The 18,203-nt window shown below is 43.7% G+C and overlaps 1 protein-coding gene across 1 annotated transcript in view; it reads right to left on the bottom strand.

Moving 5' to 3' along the window:
* The window catches only part of stag1a (STAG1 cohesin complex component a), a 40,600-nt gene that overhangs the window by 19,511 nt on the left and 2,886 nt on the right, over window positions 1-18,203 (bottom strand). Inside the window, exons 2-3 of the mRNA XM_061844169.1 lie at window positions 376-578; window positions 88-208 (exon numbers count right to left, since the gene is read on the bottom strand). Coding sequence (XP_061700153.1) covers window positions 88-208; window positions 376-404 — 150 coding nt within the window. The 5' untranslated portion in view covers window positions 405-578. The remainder of the gene's footprint in view (window positions 1-87; window positions 209-375; window positions 579-18,203) is intronic.

The following is an 18,203-nucleotide window of genomic DNA, read 5'->3' as shown; positions in this document are numbered from 1 at the left end:
ACTCCCTGCATGAGGAGCACTGAAAATAAATTCAAATCCAAGATGTTTTTTTTTTTTTTTTTTTTTTTTTTTTAAATTAAATCATACCTGTGTTTGTTTACCGGGCCTCCCTCTCTTCTTCTTGCCCTTTACCTCAGGGTCCTCCATGTCCCCCATGCTCATGCTGAGGCCCACCGCGTCTGTGGCCGCCGACTCATTGGACGAGTCCCTAGCGACGCATAACGGAAAAAAGTACACACATTAATACAATCGGGATGTTTTTAGATATTGTTGAGTGTGTGGTGCCATATTTCTTGTGATGGGGTGGGGGCCACATGTTGAAAATGCGTGTACTCTATCTGAATATAAGTTGGAAGTTACAAGAGATTCACTCACTGGAGCACGGAAAGCTCTGAGGTTATCATCTTGGCGGGGAGGTGTCCGAATATTGTGCGCCTCTTTGATCTTAAAAGTCACGCCGAGGCTCGGATGGGGGTGCGGAGGGGGGGGTCGGGGGTCGGGGACGTGTTGGGAGGTGCAGCAGCGCGTACAAAGGCTCCAGGACGGAGTGCACTTTGGCTCTTGACTGCCTTACGTTTCTGGCGAGAGACAGAAAAAAAAAAAAAAAAAAAAGTGAAATAATAAGGATTAGTAAATGGATTTCGACAGCAATTTTAGGAGATATGTAAAGTGCGATGAGGTATAGATTGTTCAATATTTTCCCATGAGGCAGGTACAGAGCTGGAAAAGGCGAGAGAATGACACTACCTGGCCACTTTGGGAACTACACCGTAAAATAATTACAAGCCATGAATAGAATATTTCAGAGGCACTCCCGCGCCCCTTGTGAGGATGAGCGGCTTGGACAATTGACACGGGTTTGTTCGTCGGCTTTTTGGACAACACACTTGACAACTTCAACTTGGTGTGGAAAGGCAGCCATCTTGCTACATTGACATCAGCAAAAGGTGTTTCATGAGAAAACGGATGGCGATGTTTGAATAATTGGAATGTTTGGATACATTTTTAACTCTCATCGCGCGTGCAATGCGGTGACGACGAAAGATCGCGACGCACTCGACGAGCACAATTTGAATCGTCGACCCGCTTTTATGGTAATTAGAGCCGAGCACAATGCTGCTGCAGTGTCTCCGCACAACCACTACAGGCAGTGCGAGCCACAAAATTTCTCATCTCCGGTCTGACTCCAGCGCCATAATCAGAGGGTTACCCCGAGAAAAATCTGCTTCAGAAAATTCCAGTATTCTAATTAAACCCCGCGCAGGCTTTCAAGTGTCTTTTTGCCCGTTTATCACAATTATCAGGGTCCGTTTTTACCCCGAGAGTGTGTGTGAGTGTATGCACGAGTGTATGAAAGTAGGTCTGGGCAACAGTAGGGGGCAGGCTAAGAGTGTGTGTGTATTTAAATACAGTCTACCACACGGTGTTGGTACTGAGGTCGAGTAAGTGCACACCACACACACACTTCACATCAGCTGCGATTCAAATACTGGGGGGTGATGTGGGGGGGGGGGGGAGTCAGTTTCTATTTGTAAGAGGATTTCTGGAATATGAACTGTGTAAAATGTCAACTTTACGTTGTAGGAAAGGTCTTGGATTGCCCAGTGGGGATTTGGCTAAGAAACGCTAGAGGAGCTTCCGCCTCTCTCCTGGCAAGAAAAATTCATTTTTATAAAGCACGTAATAAAAGAGGTTATTGGTAGCTTTCATAGATGGCTGAATGACAGCAGCAAATGAGTAATACAGAAACAAGAAATGTATAATTATCGTTAAAAACGTGCTCAGTACAAATTTGGAGTGTTTGATTTGACTATGATTGCTATTTTCCAATTTCAAATAAAATGAGTGTTTTCTAATCATGTACTTTTTTTTTTTTTTTTTTTTTTTTAAAGTTTTTTGTATAATTTGTAGACGCACCCTTTATATTGTGGGGAGGCTAAGACTTGTGTTGAGGATGGGGCGGTGTTTGGCCTCACAGTTCTGAGGACTCGGGTTCGATCCCGGCTCCCGCCTGTGTGGCGTCTGCATGCTCTCCCCGTGCCTGTGTGGCTTTTCTCCGGGTGGGCACTCCGGTTTCCTCCCACAGCCCCAAAACATGCAACACTAATTGGACACTCTAAATTGTTTCTAGGTGTGATTGTGATTGGTTGTTTGTCTCTGTGTGCTGGCGACCAGTTCAGGGTGTACCCCGCCTCCTGCCCGTTGACAGCTTTGATAGGTTTCAGCACTCCCCTCGTGAGGATAAGCGGCAAAGAAAATGGATGGATGGATGTTGAGGACGGATGCTGTCGCAATACATCTCAACCTAATTTTGTATATCAGGGGGAGCAAGGTTTAACCTGGGTTGTTAGCAGGAGTTACAAGTCTTTACCATACATGTTTGCGCATTTTTATGAAATTTTGTATACCCTTTATTTTGGGAGTAATGTAAGATTGTTATTTGAGATAAGATGTAGTGGTTTTCAATGTTTGTTAGTATACGGTAAAACTTTTGTACAAATAAAGGCTTCTTATCAATCGGCACACCGGATTTCTGGGAATTTAACAGCATTCCAGAAAGCGGAGGCACTTTTGCACAATGGTTAATTTCAGGGAATATGTGCGCTCTTCCAGTTGAAGAACAACCTAAACATTATTTAGACGGCACGCCGCACGAATCCAAGTTCAACTGCGCTCCAAGATGACGATGGCGCTCGATTCAGATTAAAATGAATCAGACGACCTCAGACGACCGACGGGGCCTAACGTCAGACTCTCAAAATAAGGACGCACGCACTCACCCGCCGTCGCCACAGACCATTTGCTCGCAAGTCTTTTTTTTTTTTTTTTTTTAATGTGAATCAATTCTTTGTTTTCAGTGCCGGGGAAAAGAAAATGTGTCGGCGTGTGTGTGGGTGACAAACATTCCCTGCCTCAGATATACACAGAGTAACTTTAAAAGGCGAGATATGAATAATTTGCTCTTTTTACAGTCTTTCTTTTTTTTTGGGGCTTGCGCAGGAGCTGCTGGTGGCAGTTGAGGCGTGCCTAGGTTGAATTTTTCTCAATTAATACGAGACAACAATGCAACGTTTGTGTAACGCTAAGCTGTACCGCTGCATATTTCTCATAGTATGCGTCGTTCTGAAAAATAAAAATCAAATAAAAGACCCAGAAAACAAATTAGTAACAAGTAAAATAATCCATCCAATTCTCCTGTTTCCGAACATTTGGTTTATAAATAATTTTTCTCAAAGAACTACTTCAGGTTATATTCAATATTTTATGAACAAAATGTCATTTCATGACTGTAGGAGGCACAGAACTTTGTACTTTTTCGCACGCCACAGAAATATCATTGGATTCGTGGTTCGGGTGTCTTTGGTTTTTGCTTAAAATAGTCGTCACAACCCCGCGATGCAATCCAAAAGCTGTGAGGCATTGTGGGAGGTGGTGGCCATTTAGGGCTATCACTTATCAATATAAATTACTGTATCAGGAAAAACATAAGGCACTGTAAAGTCATTTGCAAGGAGCATTTTTAGGGGGCGGTAACAGATTAATTGGATTTCCATTCGTTTCTATGAGAAACATTTCCTTGGTTTCCAAACTTTTCATTTTGAGTACCCTTCACTGAACAAATTTACAGTAATTTATTACTCAGAGTCCCACTGTGGTACATTAAAATAGTTAAAAAAAAATTGGAATTTTATTACTATAACTGATTTTTTATTTTATTTTTCTATTTTATGTTTTGAAAGTTAATCATCGACGGGGGTGGGGAGGGCTTTGTGGGTCATGGGCGCTATGGAAGCTTTTTTTCCCCACCCTGGCTATCAACAAACTACCAAATGGCCCGCAGCCCGGTGGTTGGGGACCGCTGGAATATAGTGGTAGTTTTGTTTAATACACAAAAATAATAAAAAGATTGCAGTGCTGGTGGGGTGCAATGGCGTTATGGCATTATAATTGATGTCAACTGGGAGAACTTGTTCGATATGAGTGAATTCTAATTGGTCAAGATAACACTTGATATGATAATGTTGCACGTTTGGACCGCTAGCGGAATACGTTTGCCCGAGAGAAACAAATTGAAAATGGCACAAGACTAACAACGCCGACCTGGCAAGAAACTGAGAATTACAAATCACGAGCTTTAATAACTTTGACGATGCGTTTGTGTGTGTGCATGAAAGAGGAAATCTGCACCCAAGACGGCGAGCCCGGCGAGTCCTCGAGAAACTACTTAACATGCACGGAGCGTTCCCTGGGAGGCAGGGCCTCGTTGCCCCGGCAACCGGCATGGGCCACAAGTCTGGCGCAAAAGGGGCTCATTTGATTGGGTGGGAAGCGGTGGGAGGGACCAATGTCAGAAAAGGGTAGATTATGCTACTGCTTTATGTATTTTAAAAAAAAAAAAAAGTCAGACATCTTTTGCAAATTTTGTTTTAAATTGCATTTCTTCAGCATCTTGTCAATCGAGACTACCCTGTCGACGCCAGCCACGAAAAGACGGGTATCACATTTCGTTTAGCACAGTTGGCACTCACAAGGGTTCGCTCTAAGCTAACAAATACATCCATCCATTTTCTTAGCAGCTTATCCTCACGAGGGCCGCGGAGAGCCCATCACAGCTGTCAACGGGCAGGAGGCGGGGCACACCCTGAATACCGGGAGTGCCCGGAGAAAACCCACTCGGGGAGAACATGCAAACTCCAACACAGGCTGGGCCGGGATCGAACCCGGGACCTAAGACCTGTGAGGCCAAGGCTTTACCAGCAGATCCACCATGCCGCCCTCGAAATATTTATTACAAGGAAAAATTCGGAGCTTTAATGTGGAATAATGTTGAAAGGTGACAGGAAAAAGTAGGAATATTAAAAATGAACAAACTTTTTTTTTTTTTTTTACTAGTATGATGTCGAAATATGACGAGAAACACGTGCGGATATTGTAAATAAAATGAACAACCAAACTCCACACAGGCGGGGCCCGGGATCGAACCCGGGACCTCAGACCTGTGAGGCCAACGCTTTAACAGCAGAGCCACCGTGCCGCCCTCATAATATTTATTACAAGGAAAAAGACGAGCAATAACGTTGAAAGCTGTCAGGAAAAAGTAGGAATATGAAAAATGTAGTAAAACAGTATGATATCGAAATATGATGAGAAACACGTGCGGATATTGTAAATAAAATGAACATGCAAACTCCACACAGGCGGGGCCGGGATCGAACACGGGACTTCAGAACTGTGAGGCCAACGCTTTCCAGCTGATCCACCATGCCGCCAGCTAACAAATCACAATAAATAATAATAAAAATAATAATAATAAATAAAAACAAAATAAAATGGGCTCTCATGAAAAAAAGTACAATTAATGAGCTGTGGATTTTATTATTTGTCAATACGTCTACGCAAAACTGGTTTGTTGTGCAAAAGAGATTAGGGGCCGCTGAATTGTGCATAAACAAAAATAATAATCGTCAAAATATAAGAATTTGAGAAGATCCCGATATTTTTTCACAGCACTGTATGTTGAGAAATAAGTTATGTTTTACGAACCTTGAAAGCATTTTTTGTCGAGAGCTTCTAAAAGCAATATCACAAAAAAAAAAAAAAAAAAATGTACCCCAAAAAGGAATTCCCCCACGCTCAACTTTTTTTTTTTTTTTTTTTTGCACCCTCCGTCGTCACCTGTGCATTATGAATCCTCACATCCGGGTCATATCGGCTGAAAATGTGTTGCAGAAACACGCAAAAATGACAATCACACCGGTGGAGTGTGTAGAGCGGCGTAATTCCGTAAAAGGAGTTTTACAAGGTCAGTCGCACTTGCATAAACATAGCAGCTGCTAATGATTTGGCGCCAGAAGGTGAGAGAACAAGTGAGGAAAAAAAAAAAAAAAAGTATTTTTCAAACCGCTCAATAGTGGAAAATTATTATTAATATTTTTTTTTAACTTTTGTAACGGTGTTAGCAGAAAGCCAAGATTTGGAGTGCTGACCACGACAATTATGCCGCGCACCTTCCGTGTGGTCCCTGCTGGGTAATCTCTTTCGAAATCACCACAAGCAGAGTTATTTATGAAATTATCATCATTATCTGAGTGGTGTTGTGAGCAAACATTTTCTGCAATACGGGCCTCACAAGATTATACGTGGCGCTAATCAATGGCGCGACTGTCGCGGTGAGTGGAACCAGCCGAGGCCAAATTATGTTTCATGTTTTTATGGCGTTATGGGGCTTCACTTTTTTCATTGGGTTCCCCATTTCTGCGCTGTTTGGACTGAACAGACCAAACCCAATCACGTCATTGGACTTAATAAACCAAGTGGTGATATGGCGTTTGTATTCATTTCTATGAATTCATGTAGTCTGGAAGTTAAGTGAGTCACCGGTTTACGTGACTCGAATTTGTCGGAAATTGTATTAATAAAACCAGAGTACGTACAATGAGTCCCCGCTTTTTCACAGAACCGCACGGGCCGATCGCTGCCGAGAAATAAAAATCTGCAATTAATTAATTGAAAGGGTTTGCAATTGGGTATAGGTGCCACAAGATGGCAGCAAAACACGAGCCCTCGTACGGAATAGGAACATAAAACACCGACGGCATCCATCCTGATGGCATGTACGCGATCATGAATCCATGTTACATTCGTGACAGTTTCCAGCAGTTAAATTATTATTAAAAATACATCATTAAATGCACCTTTTGGCATTTACACACAATCATAAATCTTTTTTCAATTTTACTGGCAAAGTAGATTACATGGGCGAAACCGAACTTTCAGTCGGAATTTTGACAATTGGACATCCCAAACCATCCATCCATTTTATTAGCTGCTTATCCTCACAAGGGTCGCGGGGAGTGCTGTAGCCTATCCCAGCTGTCAAGGAGCAGGAGGCGGGGTAGACCCTGAAGTGGTTGCCAGTCAATTGCAGGGCACGTGGAGACAAACAGCCACACTCGCAATCACACCTTGGGGCAATTTGGAGCGTCCAATTAATCTTGCATTTTTTTGGGATGTGGGAAGAAACCGGAGTGCCCGGAGAAAATCCACACAGGCACGGGGAGAACATGCAAACTCCACACAGGCGGTTTTTTCCGGGGATTGAACCCAGGACCTCAGAACCGTGAGGCTAACGCTTTACCAGCTGAGCCACCGTCCCGCCCACATCCCAAAACAACCAGAAAAAAAAAAAAAAAAAAAAAAAAAAAATGATTCCACCAGATGGCACAAAAGTAGTATTTTAATGGCTTTGGCATGCGCACAATAACCGCAACTAAGCAGGATTTCTAGTTAATAACCAAGAATAAATCCCCGCCACCCCCGACGGGAAATATTGAATCATCCGAATGGGGTATCTGAATCTTCACAGTTATGACAATAACTACATTACGTAAGGATCTGTTCATCTTTTGTTATGATGGTGTGGCAATTGCGTGGAATACTCGATATAAAATTAAGTCGGTTCTCATTTTGCGGTCCCGATAAATTTCGAGGGCCGCAAAGTAGTAGTTTGAGCAGCGGCGTAAGAATACACGGAATACAAATAAGCGCTGTACTTATTTTTAATAAATGTATGGCCTAGAAGTGTTTTGTACAAACGTTGACTGTAGTTATGACATTGTTAATGCTTTAATCTCGATAAGTGGTAGCCTATGTGGCGCACTTGACTTTCTTCCATATTCGGTTTACACCGCCGCTGTAAGAACGGAAATATGTCGTAAACGAAGGTCCCCCCCGGTACATATTTTGAAGGACCGTTTGAAACCACGTTTTCTTTGGTGGGAAAAGTTATATTAAAAATTCAAAATGGTAGCTTCATGGACTTAAGATGTTGTTGGACTTACTCTAAAACTAAGAATCTTTGACTTTCCCCTTTGGTTTTGTTCGCTTTACATAATGCCAGCTTTCCAGAGCGCATAGGAACATCTTCAAATTGTTTTGCCCAAAAACATGGGGGGGACGGTGGGGGGTGGGGGGCTGAATTTATAGCCCTGTAAAAGATGGCCAAATGGCAATTAGTCATATTTGAGGTAGGAGAAACCGAACACATCCTTGCATAACGTTTACACTTTGACACATCCTTCATACCTTTTGCTCTTTTGGGGCAAAATCTAAATAAATGAAATTTTGTTGTACATTTTTGCAGTGATTTAAAGCACCTCAGCTCATCCCGACCACACAGAGCCAGGAGGCGACATAACATCACGCCCCACTTTGGGATGATTAAACTTTACACCTGCGTACGTGCGCCGCTTCCATTACGACAAAGCAAATAAATAGAGCGGAGGAAAATGTTACAAGATGTCAGAATCCCACCGGCGCGCGGGGTTTGTCTTATTATTAGTGGTCGGTTTCTGTGGCAACGTACGGTGCAGACCTAAAATGAGGTAATCACCCCCCCCCCCCCACGTTTGACTGTCAACTAATGTTATTTTCAAGGCGTAAATTTCCCAAAATGGTTCTCAGCTGTTTTGTAGCGATAAAACCGGAGCGCGTCTGCTCCGCGGGAAAGCAGCTGCTACGTACGGATTTAAATAGATGCGGCGGACGTGACTCTCGTTTGGCCCGCCGGCGCAATCGACGCGAGCGGGTCAACGGTTTGAGTCTCGAACGACCTCAGACGACGTTTCAAATGTGTTCCCGGGTAAACAATGCGGCGCCGCGTTCGTGCACACTTTCGCGTGACAACTGCACAGATGCGATTACTTTAAGAGGAGTGACAATTTTTGTGTCGATCAATTGAACCTGGGATCGATGCGGCCCCAATTTTCTTTCCACTGAGCTGTGATTACGAGAACCGCATTCACAAGATTGTGCTTTTGCGCGCTAAGAATTAATTGCAGCCAGAAATGAAGCGACGCGAAGCCCGCGGTTGAACAAACACGTCTTTGTGCCAGCGCTGGCCGGGTGAGTCATTGATTTTGTTGATTAATTCAAATGCAGTTGGGATAATTTTTTTAATCAACTTTTTAGTGGCTTGTGTAGTTCAAAATTTTGGGGGAAAAAAAAAAAAAAAAAGTCAAATTACCGCAATTTCCGGCCTACAAGCCGGGACTTTTTTCACACGCTTTCAACCCTGCAGTTTATGCGGTGATGCGGCGCTAGCATTAGGGCGGCACTAACACTAGCGCCGCACTAACGTTAAACTATCTATGTACAGAGGCTTCTAACCAGGTGAGCTCGGTAGGCCGATAATTACGGTCCTGACTTTTCTAACCCCTTTCGCAACTATTTAAAAAAAAAAAAAAACAATGAGCGACTTTAATTCTGACTAAGAAAAAAATGATGACCTGGTTCATCCTCAAATTGCGTTCCAAATACCAAGTATTGTAAAGTAAAATGTGATGGAAGACAACCGCGGAGTCAATTGTGCAGAATGTTACGAAACAGGCAGTGTCAGTAAATACGACACAAAAACAAGGATTTTGTGACACGATGGAAACTTTCGACCCGAGGTATGAGCTACCACACCGCAAACATTTTGCAGAGGTCACCTTGCCTTACATGTACAGCAGTCACCGTGATTTGACGGGCGCGGCATCGCACTCGCAAATCTGCACAGTCGAGCACAAAAAAAAAAAAAATCACGGGCGTAAAATTTGTTACAAGTTGAAATAAATAGATATTGAGAGATGTTGCTTATTTTGTGTGGTTCCCACTAAGCTGCGCCACTGCGTAATTGCGCACTTGTCGCACATGAAAACCGATCCAGCGCAGTGAACCACAGCCTGACGTCTTTTTATTTTTTTAACAAGGAAGCACACGATCTCTAACAACGAGCTGCCGCTCGGCCTACTTCTACTTCCTAGTTTACCCGACACCGCCCCCCTCCGCTCTTAAAGGGGTACACTCATGATTAGAAACAGAACACATAGCCGCAACTTTATATCTGCGGGTATGAATGACCACACCCGTACAATATTCAAATGTGAGTGAGCATGTCTGAAAATGGATTACGTTTTTTTTTTTTTTAATATTCACATGCACATTTATGACAGCTCCCTGGTGCAAGTTTACCCATATTTAGAAGTGGTTGCTTAGCGGCATACAAGGAAGTAGCATGGATGCTTTTTCCCCCCTGGTTTGTCTTTTGCTGTTAGCACTCTAAACTCAATCCGGCAACTACTCTATATTGGACTAATAATATGAATTAATTAATACTAATAATATTGGACGTACTGTCTTTTAGTCGCTCCAGAGATGAAGATTTTTCAACTCTAACCGCAGATGCCCACCGCCCTCGTCCCGCCACAACCCAACACTTTGTTCTGTCGTCAATCCCTTGCGGAATATCCAAAATTGACCCGAACCCTAACCCTAACCCTTTGTCAGAGTACAGTTTGAAAAGGTATTTAAATCACAAGTCTGATTTTTAAAAAGATATAGAAATCACATGACATTTGCTTTGAACCATGAACTGAGACCCGAGTCAGGAGTTCTCTAGTTTACCTTTGTGCCACAACAGAACACTCTGTAGCACAAAAATTACAAAAACGCTTATGTTATGACTCTTATGACCGTGATGTGCTGCAGAGATTAGAAATTCCAATTATCCCGACGAGAATGTTAAGGGTCCGTCCTTATGTATCTGAAAACATAATATATCAATTTAGGCTATTCTTACTATAAATGTTTCAGCATTGACACAAAAATTATGCTGTCGCCCCATTTTCAGGTGTCTCTGTCGGGGTGAAAAATGCAATTGTCACAGTTTTGTTTTAATTAAAAAAAACATCCCCTCAAGAGATCCCGGACGTTCCTACTAGCGATAGCGCACCAGCTCCCGTTTTACTACAACAGCGTAAATCAGACACCCTGCTCGCTATTGAATCACCTACGCTTGCACTTATTTGCTTTCTGACCGCAGGAGAGCAGCAGCTGCTTCACGCGCAGCGCAGATCTGCAAAATCCATCAAGGGGAGAGGCGAAAACATTTGAGAGGGCAAAATGTACGCGTATGAGTATGTCACACAGAAACGATAGTAAATATTGCAACCCAAAATGCGATTTACGAACGGTGGAAACACAATCACTACCACTCTGACTCGACTGATGTATTGAGTTTGTCTGAGAGTCGTGGCAAAGAAATCTTTTATTCATGCCTAAAGAGCAGAATTATAGAATTACGTACGGGAGAGTTCACAGTGATTACAATAAAGATCCGCGTTTGAATGGACTCTAATGATGCGTAATCATCCTCCAGTGGTGTTTTAAAAAAAAAAAAAAAAATGAAGAGAACAGCACCCCCATGCACAAAAAAGTAGTTTTAGTTATACCAGTTTAGAACTAGACCTCCCAAACAATTGATTGGAATTACATTAAAAAAAAAAAAAAATGAGCAGACTAAATTCATTTACTCTCAAAGTCACAAAATTTGGCATTCGTATCAAACCAAAATCCAAAGCTCTAAAACCTGAAAAATGCGCAAGCTAACTATTGGCTTTGCTTATGACTTGGGAGGTACGCTGGGAGATGCGAGATGCTAAGCCAGTCACTCACATTTGAAAAATGAACAGGTGTGGTCAGTCATGCCCGCAGATATAAAGTTGCGGATGTGTTCTGTTTGTATGAGTGTACCCTTTTAAGAGCGGAGGGGGGCGGTGTCAGGTAATCTAGGAAGTAGCAGTAGGCTGTCCAGTAGCTCGTTGTTAAGAGACCGTGTGCTTCCATCAGGCTGTGGTTCACTGCGCTGGATCGGTTTTCATGTGCGCTGAGTGGGTGAGACAAGTGCGCGATTGCGCAGTGGCGCAGCTTAGTGGGAACAATGGTCAAGACTGCACAAAATAAGCGACGTCTTTAATATCTATTTCTACTCGTTACAAATTTTATGCCCGTGATTTTTCGTGCTCGACTGTGGAGATTTGCGAGTGCGATGGTGCGCGGGCGCATACGCGCCAGTCAAATCACAGTGACTGCTAATCATTAGCCTGTCAATGGTGTTTTCTATTATATGTGTTAGTGTTACGCTAGCGAGGCATTCCTGTGGCAAAGTTGTTTAGTTGGTTTAAATACACAACATTCTCTTTGTTTGATGTTTAGTTTGAAACTATCCCTCAACTGGCATTAAAAAGCTTCAAGCCTTTTTGAAACTTTTTTTAGTATTTACCAAATAGCTACTGAGTGCCAGCCGTCTCAAACTGGCGGCCCGCTTGACAATATTTTGCGGCCCCCACTTTAAATTGAAAGTTTAATGATCGTGCGGCCCTCGAGTTGTTTTTTTTTTTTTTCTACGGTGTTGTGTGCGGCGCTGACAAACCTACCGATCGCGGTGGGATCTGTGGCTCTCGGGGGCGTGAGATCGACCGACCCGGACTTGATACGAGCAGAGAAACATTTTTCAGGTAGGGAAATTTACAGCAGCGTCGCCACGGAGAGTTTTAATCGTAGTTTTACGCACAATGCGTTGACACCGGCGTCCTTTGTTTATCTCATTTTGTGTTAAAGAAATACGTTTGAGAAGGTTGGATTTGGTTTAGGTTAGTGCTGATTGTAAAATCGGGTAACTCGTTGTTGTCGTAAAACTCCAGTGCCGACTTCAACAGGCAACGCGAACGGGGCTACGCCGCCGTCCGCTTCCCCTTGTGAATTCGTTCTGCGTAAATTGGAGGGGAGTAGGCGACTATCGCAGATCCTACTTCCCCACTGTCTTGGCTTGTCCATTTTTCATTCTTTAGAGATATACAGTACGAGTGTACGTGTGCGTGTGCATGTGTACGGGGGGATTCCATTTTTTTCCAGTCGAGATCTTGTCACTTTGTGCAATTCACACTGCATCCCCCCCCCTCCCCTTTTCCTCCAGACGTGGTGATGGAATGAGTGTACAGTAGTTTGTGGCAGTAGCAGATGGGCTGTCTGTGTGTGTGTGTGTGTGTGTGTAGTTTGTCTGTGTCAGATTGCTGATCTCCCGTGTGACATGGATCTAATCAGTTTAAAGCAGGCCTCGCAAGCATCTTTTCACAGTGGAAAAGCGCTGGAAGGGCGTCGCTCTTTAGCTCTCAATTCGTGGGCAGTCTGGCAGCGCGATTAAAAAAAAAAAAAAAAAAGAGCAATGATTGTCTTGGCAGCCCACCGACACCCGGAGGACACGGCGGCGGTTCCCGTCTTGAGTAAAAGCTTCGCTTGACCTTCTGTTTGATTTATTGTACGTTTCGATCATCACACGGGAGGGGGGGGGGGGGGGTTGGTAAGGAATCTTCGCAAAAACCCCGGACAGGTTTGACGCGAGCCACGGAAGAACGCCGCCGTGCTAATTTATCCGCAATTTAAACCTGTTCCCTGGCATCTTGGTAAATATTTCTTTGGCCAAACACACAAACGACAAAGAATTACATCAGCAATCTTGTAACAATCTGTTTGAAATTACTCCAGTTCACTCCCATGCAAATGATGAATGAGGCTTTTGTTTTGACGACGGGCGGCTAATGACTTTTTGTGACGTTACGGAATACTTTTGAAAACTTTGCGACTCCCACAGGTGCCGGACTGCCGACGCACGAATATTGCATGACCTCAATGACAGAAAGCAGAGAGTACAAAAACGCGCATGACTGATTTGTCCCGTCTTGTTTAGCCTACTCATCGCGGGCCCCGGATTCTCAGACGCAAGTTCCCGACCGCCTCGCAAGGACGGGGACGAGCCTTGAGACGCAGCGCGATCGGGTCCGCTCAGCGCCTGAGCTGTGTACTTCTTGACAGATGTCAGCTGATTTGAAACGGCGGCGTGTACATGCAAATCGCCGCCGCAACCGGAAAGACGAGATGACAACGCGAGGCGTTGAAATTTACATAAGACTGCTGAGCCGAGGCAGGATTTACTGTGGTTAGATGACAACAAAGGCGCACCGGCACTAGCTAGGGTGTGAGATAAAAATCAATAAATCACCACACCTGACAGCTGATTACACTGTTACTATGAAAATTATGTCATGTGACATAAATGTCAATTTCCGGCATTCCAATACTGCAATAGTATTTGTACATGATATTGAACTGCAATTTGACTAATCAGCATTAACTAATCTTAAAGTTTGGGGGTCAAATTTACCCAAGTCAACACACTAACAAGCAAGTTAATGTAGTTATGTGAAATTCCATCCATCCATCCATCCAATTTCTTTTGCCGCTTATCCTCACAAGGTGCGCGGGGAGTGATGAAGCCTATCCCAGCCGTCTACGGGCAGGAGGTGGGGAACACCCTGAACTGGTTGCCAGCCAATCGCAAGGCACATGGAGGCAGACAACCAATCGCGCTCACAATCCCACCTATGGGCAATTTTGTGTCTAATTAATGTTGTTAAATGTTTTTGGGATGTGGGAGAAAACCCACACAGGCACGGGGAGAACATGCAAACTCCACACAGGCGGGTCCGTGGGTGGAACCCGGGACCTCAGAACTCTGAGGCCAACCAGCTGATCCATCGTGTCGCCGTTATGTCAAATTGACCCGAGAAAAATAAATAAATAAAAAATAAAAATAAAAACATTAACCCTCCTAATATGTTTGCAGGTCAAAATGGCCGAATTAAAAACAAAAGGTTAATCCTGCTGTTATGCTCATGAGACAAACTGACCCAATTAAAGCAATAAAAATACATTTGTAAAAATGTGTTAATATTCCTGTTTCTTTTGACACTTGCACGACGAGATTTTTTTTTTTTAAGATTGACTATTTATATATATTATATATTTTAACCTCAATTCATCACATTTGAGTTCAGTTGCTGCCATAGAAACGGAAGCGTGTCGTACAACCCCAAAAAAAACCCTCGGCGCCGACGTTCCTCGATTCCTTTGCACTCGAGACCGTCGCGAGCACCGACGACAGGTCAGCGCATCAATATTAAAAGCGAGAGCAAACACAAACGGAGCACAGACCGAGACGCTTGAAGGCGGCCATTAAAAACGTCGCGAGCCATCTCAGCCCGGCCTGATTTACAACTATTCGAAAGTGAGAGGGTGTTTGGTTGGCTGCCGCGGAATAAAAAATAAATACACGAATCAAATCAGAGGCTGCAATTATGTTGCATGGCTCGGGAGACACACACAAAAAAAAAAAAAATCATTTAACAATTTTTTTATGGGCCTCACGTGACAAGATAATGCGTCATAGGCGGCCTTCGGATGGAAATCAGACCTCTTTCAAATGTAGCTAAAAATCAGAGGGAACGCAACGTAGGCAAATAAAATCGGATTTAGCGCGTCGATAATGTCGACCTTGATGACACGAACGCACTCGCATCTGCCCGAACAATGCTGCAAAGCCTAACTGAAGCGAAACCATTTCCACAGTAGTGACATATCTCCATAAGGATAAAAAAAATAATCACCACTGACCTTCTCATTGCGGCTGACTTCAATTCACTTTACATCCTGACCCACCTTGACGCGCCACCCTCCGAAATACTCTTCTTCAGTGTAATTCACCCACACCGCCCTAGACTAGTTCCACTTACACCTCAAAAACTGCACTGTGTTCATCCAGCTAAAGTCATTTTCATCCAATTTCAAAATACTCACTTCAGGTGTCCCCCAGGGCTCTGTACTGGGGCCCCTGCTTTTCATCATTTAACCTTGATACCATTTTCTGTAAATTCTTTTTTTTTTTTTTTTTTTTTTTATTGCTTCATGGAAGACACCCAGCTCGACCTCTCCCATAAACCTAACATTTAACGTTCTACTTCACGCTTTGCTTATCAGAAATTAATGCCGAGTTCACTTCCAACTTCATGAACAGAAGTTCTGCTTCTTAGCACAAAATCAACATTGCACTATCACAATAAAGCAGAGCAACTGATCTGGGTTCAAACAGGGTGGAACAGTTGGTGGAAGGCGTCTGGTGTTCTATGTGACAGAAGAGTCTCCGCTAGGATGAAGGGCAAAGTCTATAAAACCGTGGTGAGGCCGGCCATGATGTATGGATGAGAGATGGTGGCACTGAAGAGACAACAGGAAGCAGAACTGGAGGTGGCGGAAATGAAGATGTTGAGGTTCTCACTCGGACTGAGCAGGTTTGATAGGATTAGAAATTACCTCATTAGAGGGACAGCCAAAGTTGGATGTTTTGGAAACCAGGTTAGAGAGAGCAGACTTCGATGGTTTGGACATGTCCAGAGGCGAGAGAGTGAGGACATTGGTAGGACGATGGTAAGGATGGAGCTACCAAGGAAGAGAGCGCGAGAGGAAGACCAAAGAAAAGGTTGATGGATGTTGTGAGGGAGGACATGAAGACTGTGGAGGTTAGGGAGGAAGACGACACGCTGTGGCGACCCTTAATCGGGACAAGCCGAAAGGAACAAAAGAAGAAGAACTGATACATATAAAATCCTCACGATTGACCGATGAATTCGGCATAAAGTCGACTTATCCACAACCTAAGCCAGTCATCTAACTTCAAACTACGCTACGTCAACTGACTCCGCCCCTTCCTCACTACTCCACACCACCTTTATACTCGTTCACAGTCTTCGGTATTCCTCAAAAGTCACTCATAATCTTTAATTGTTCCAGAATGCTGCACATCACCCCCACAAGCGCCCCCCCCCGCCCCCTCCTTTCCATCCCATCATCTGCATCCTTCAGCAACTTTATTGGCTCCCAGTCAAATTCAGAATTGAGTTCAAACTGCTTCACACCTCCTTGGCCGTTCACAACCTCGTCCTCCCTTCCATACTTCTCCAACCTCCTGCGGATCGTCAGTCCAGATCCTTCTCCTCCATCCGCCTTACTGTTCTCCGACTCTTTGCCCGCTAAATCTCTTTCTCCATCTTCAAAACTCAAACCTCGCCTGCCGCGTGTGCGGAGTAACATTAAGGGCACGGATAAAAATAATTTCAGGAGACTCTACAAAGTCTCGTCGCGCGTTTCATTCGCGGTCCGGAATCGCTGATAATTAGCTGTTCACATTCAGGTCGTGTTTTGCATTTAACCGCATAACAGCTTACGTTCATTGCCGAGCCCAAACTGTGATCTGTGTCGGTTCTAAAGTGACAATTTGCAGATGGAGTCACACGTTTTCCACGAACCAACATGCAGCTGTCCATATGTTGTACAGATAAAATTATGCTGCAGGTAATTTCACGCATCCCTTTGGCAGTTCCATTGTAAATATGTTTTTTTTTTTTTTCTACATAATTCTGCACCTGTTTGTTGTGTAAATGTTAATTTGCTGTTCGGTGCAACCACCATTTTTAACAATGGCGGTCACATGACAGCTACGTGAGAACTTTTTATTTCTTTCTGTGCAATAATAAAAGGTACTACTAGGGGGAATAAATCGTAACGTTTTGGTGGCAAACGCACTCAACAATGACGGTTTTGTTATGTAACGTGGGATATAGTCTGCTCGTTTTATGCTGCAATGACAAGTTGCCACTCTAAAATTATATTTATGTAAAATATGCGACATCCAAGGAAGTTTGTTCTTAAACAATACTCATTAAAAAAAAAAAAAAAAATAATAACACATTTGCAAGGCGTAATGGAATTCGCAAACATTGGCTCTCAGTATCCAAGTACGCAGATTTAAGTACATGTACTAGTCATCCGGAATTGTTTGTAATGTATTTTGTCAATGTATGGTGTCATAATGGATGTGTCACTTGAAATGCACATGGAAGTAGTCATGAAAAATTGAATAAAGACATTAAATCAGAATTAGGGTCTTGGATCAAGAATGAAAAGCCAACCACATTGATCTCATAAACTATCATTTTAAAATATCCTCCTACACGACAGTTCCTCTCTTGAGGAAATGCTTCACACTGACAACCAAACACTCTCCGAGGCACGCAAAACAATTAAAAACGAGCCGCTAATTGTTCACGACCAGCACGCGCGTTTCCTCATTGCCCGGGGAACGGTAACGACATAGTAATAAAGGAAAACGCCAACACGTCGGCAGTTCGACCTGAGCCGCAAAAGACACGCCGAGCTAACAGCGAGCGCGCTAAAGTGAGACGGAAAACCGGGGCCCGACGCAGACGCGGCAATCATTTCACATAAAGAGCCGGCCGGGAGTTTTCTACTTTGGAGGGGCGCCCGGTCGCAGACAATTTCAAAACTGATGATGAATGACCGGGGGAACGCTTTTGTATCGTTAAACGAGCGGCGGCCGAGCAGCGCCGCAACCGCTCGTGCCGCCGACGTTATCCATCTTTAATTGCCACAATCAAGTCCATCCATTCATTCATTTTAGCCTCAAGAGTGGA

The sequence above is a fragment of the Syngnathoides biaculeatus genome, chromosome 15 (genome assembly GCF_019802595.1).
Source record: "Syngnathoides biaculeatus isolate LvHL_M chromosome 15, ASM1980259v1, whole genome shotgun sequence".
Lineage (NCBI taxonomy): Eukaryota > Metazoa > Chordata > Actinopteri > Syngnathiformes > Syngnathidae > Syngnathoides > Syngnathoides biaculeatus.
The sequence above is the reverse complement of the archived record's forward strand: the minus strand, read 5'-3'. Positions and strand labels throughout refer to the sequence as shown.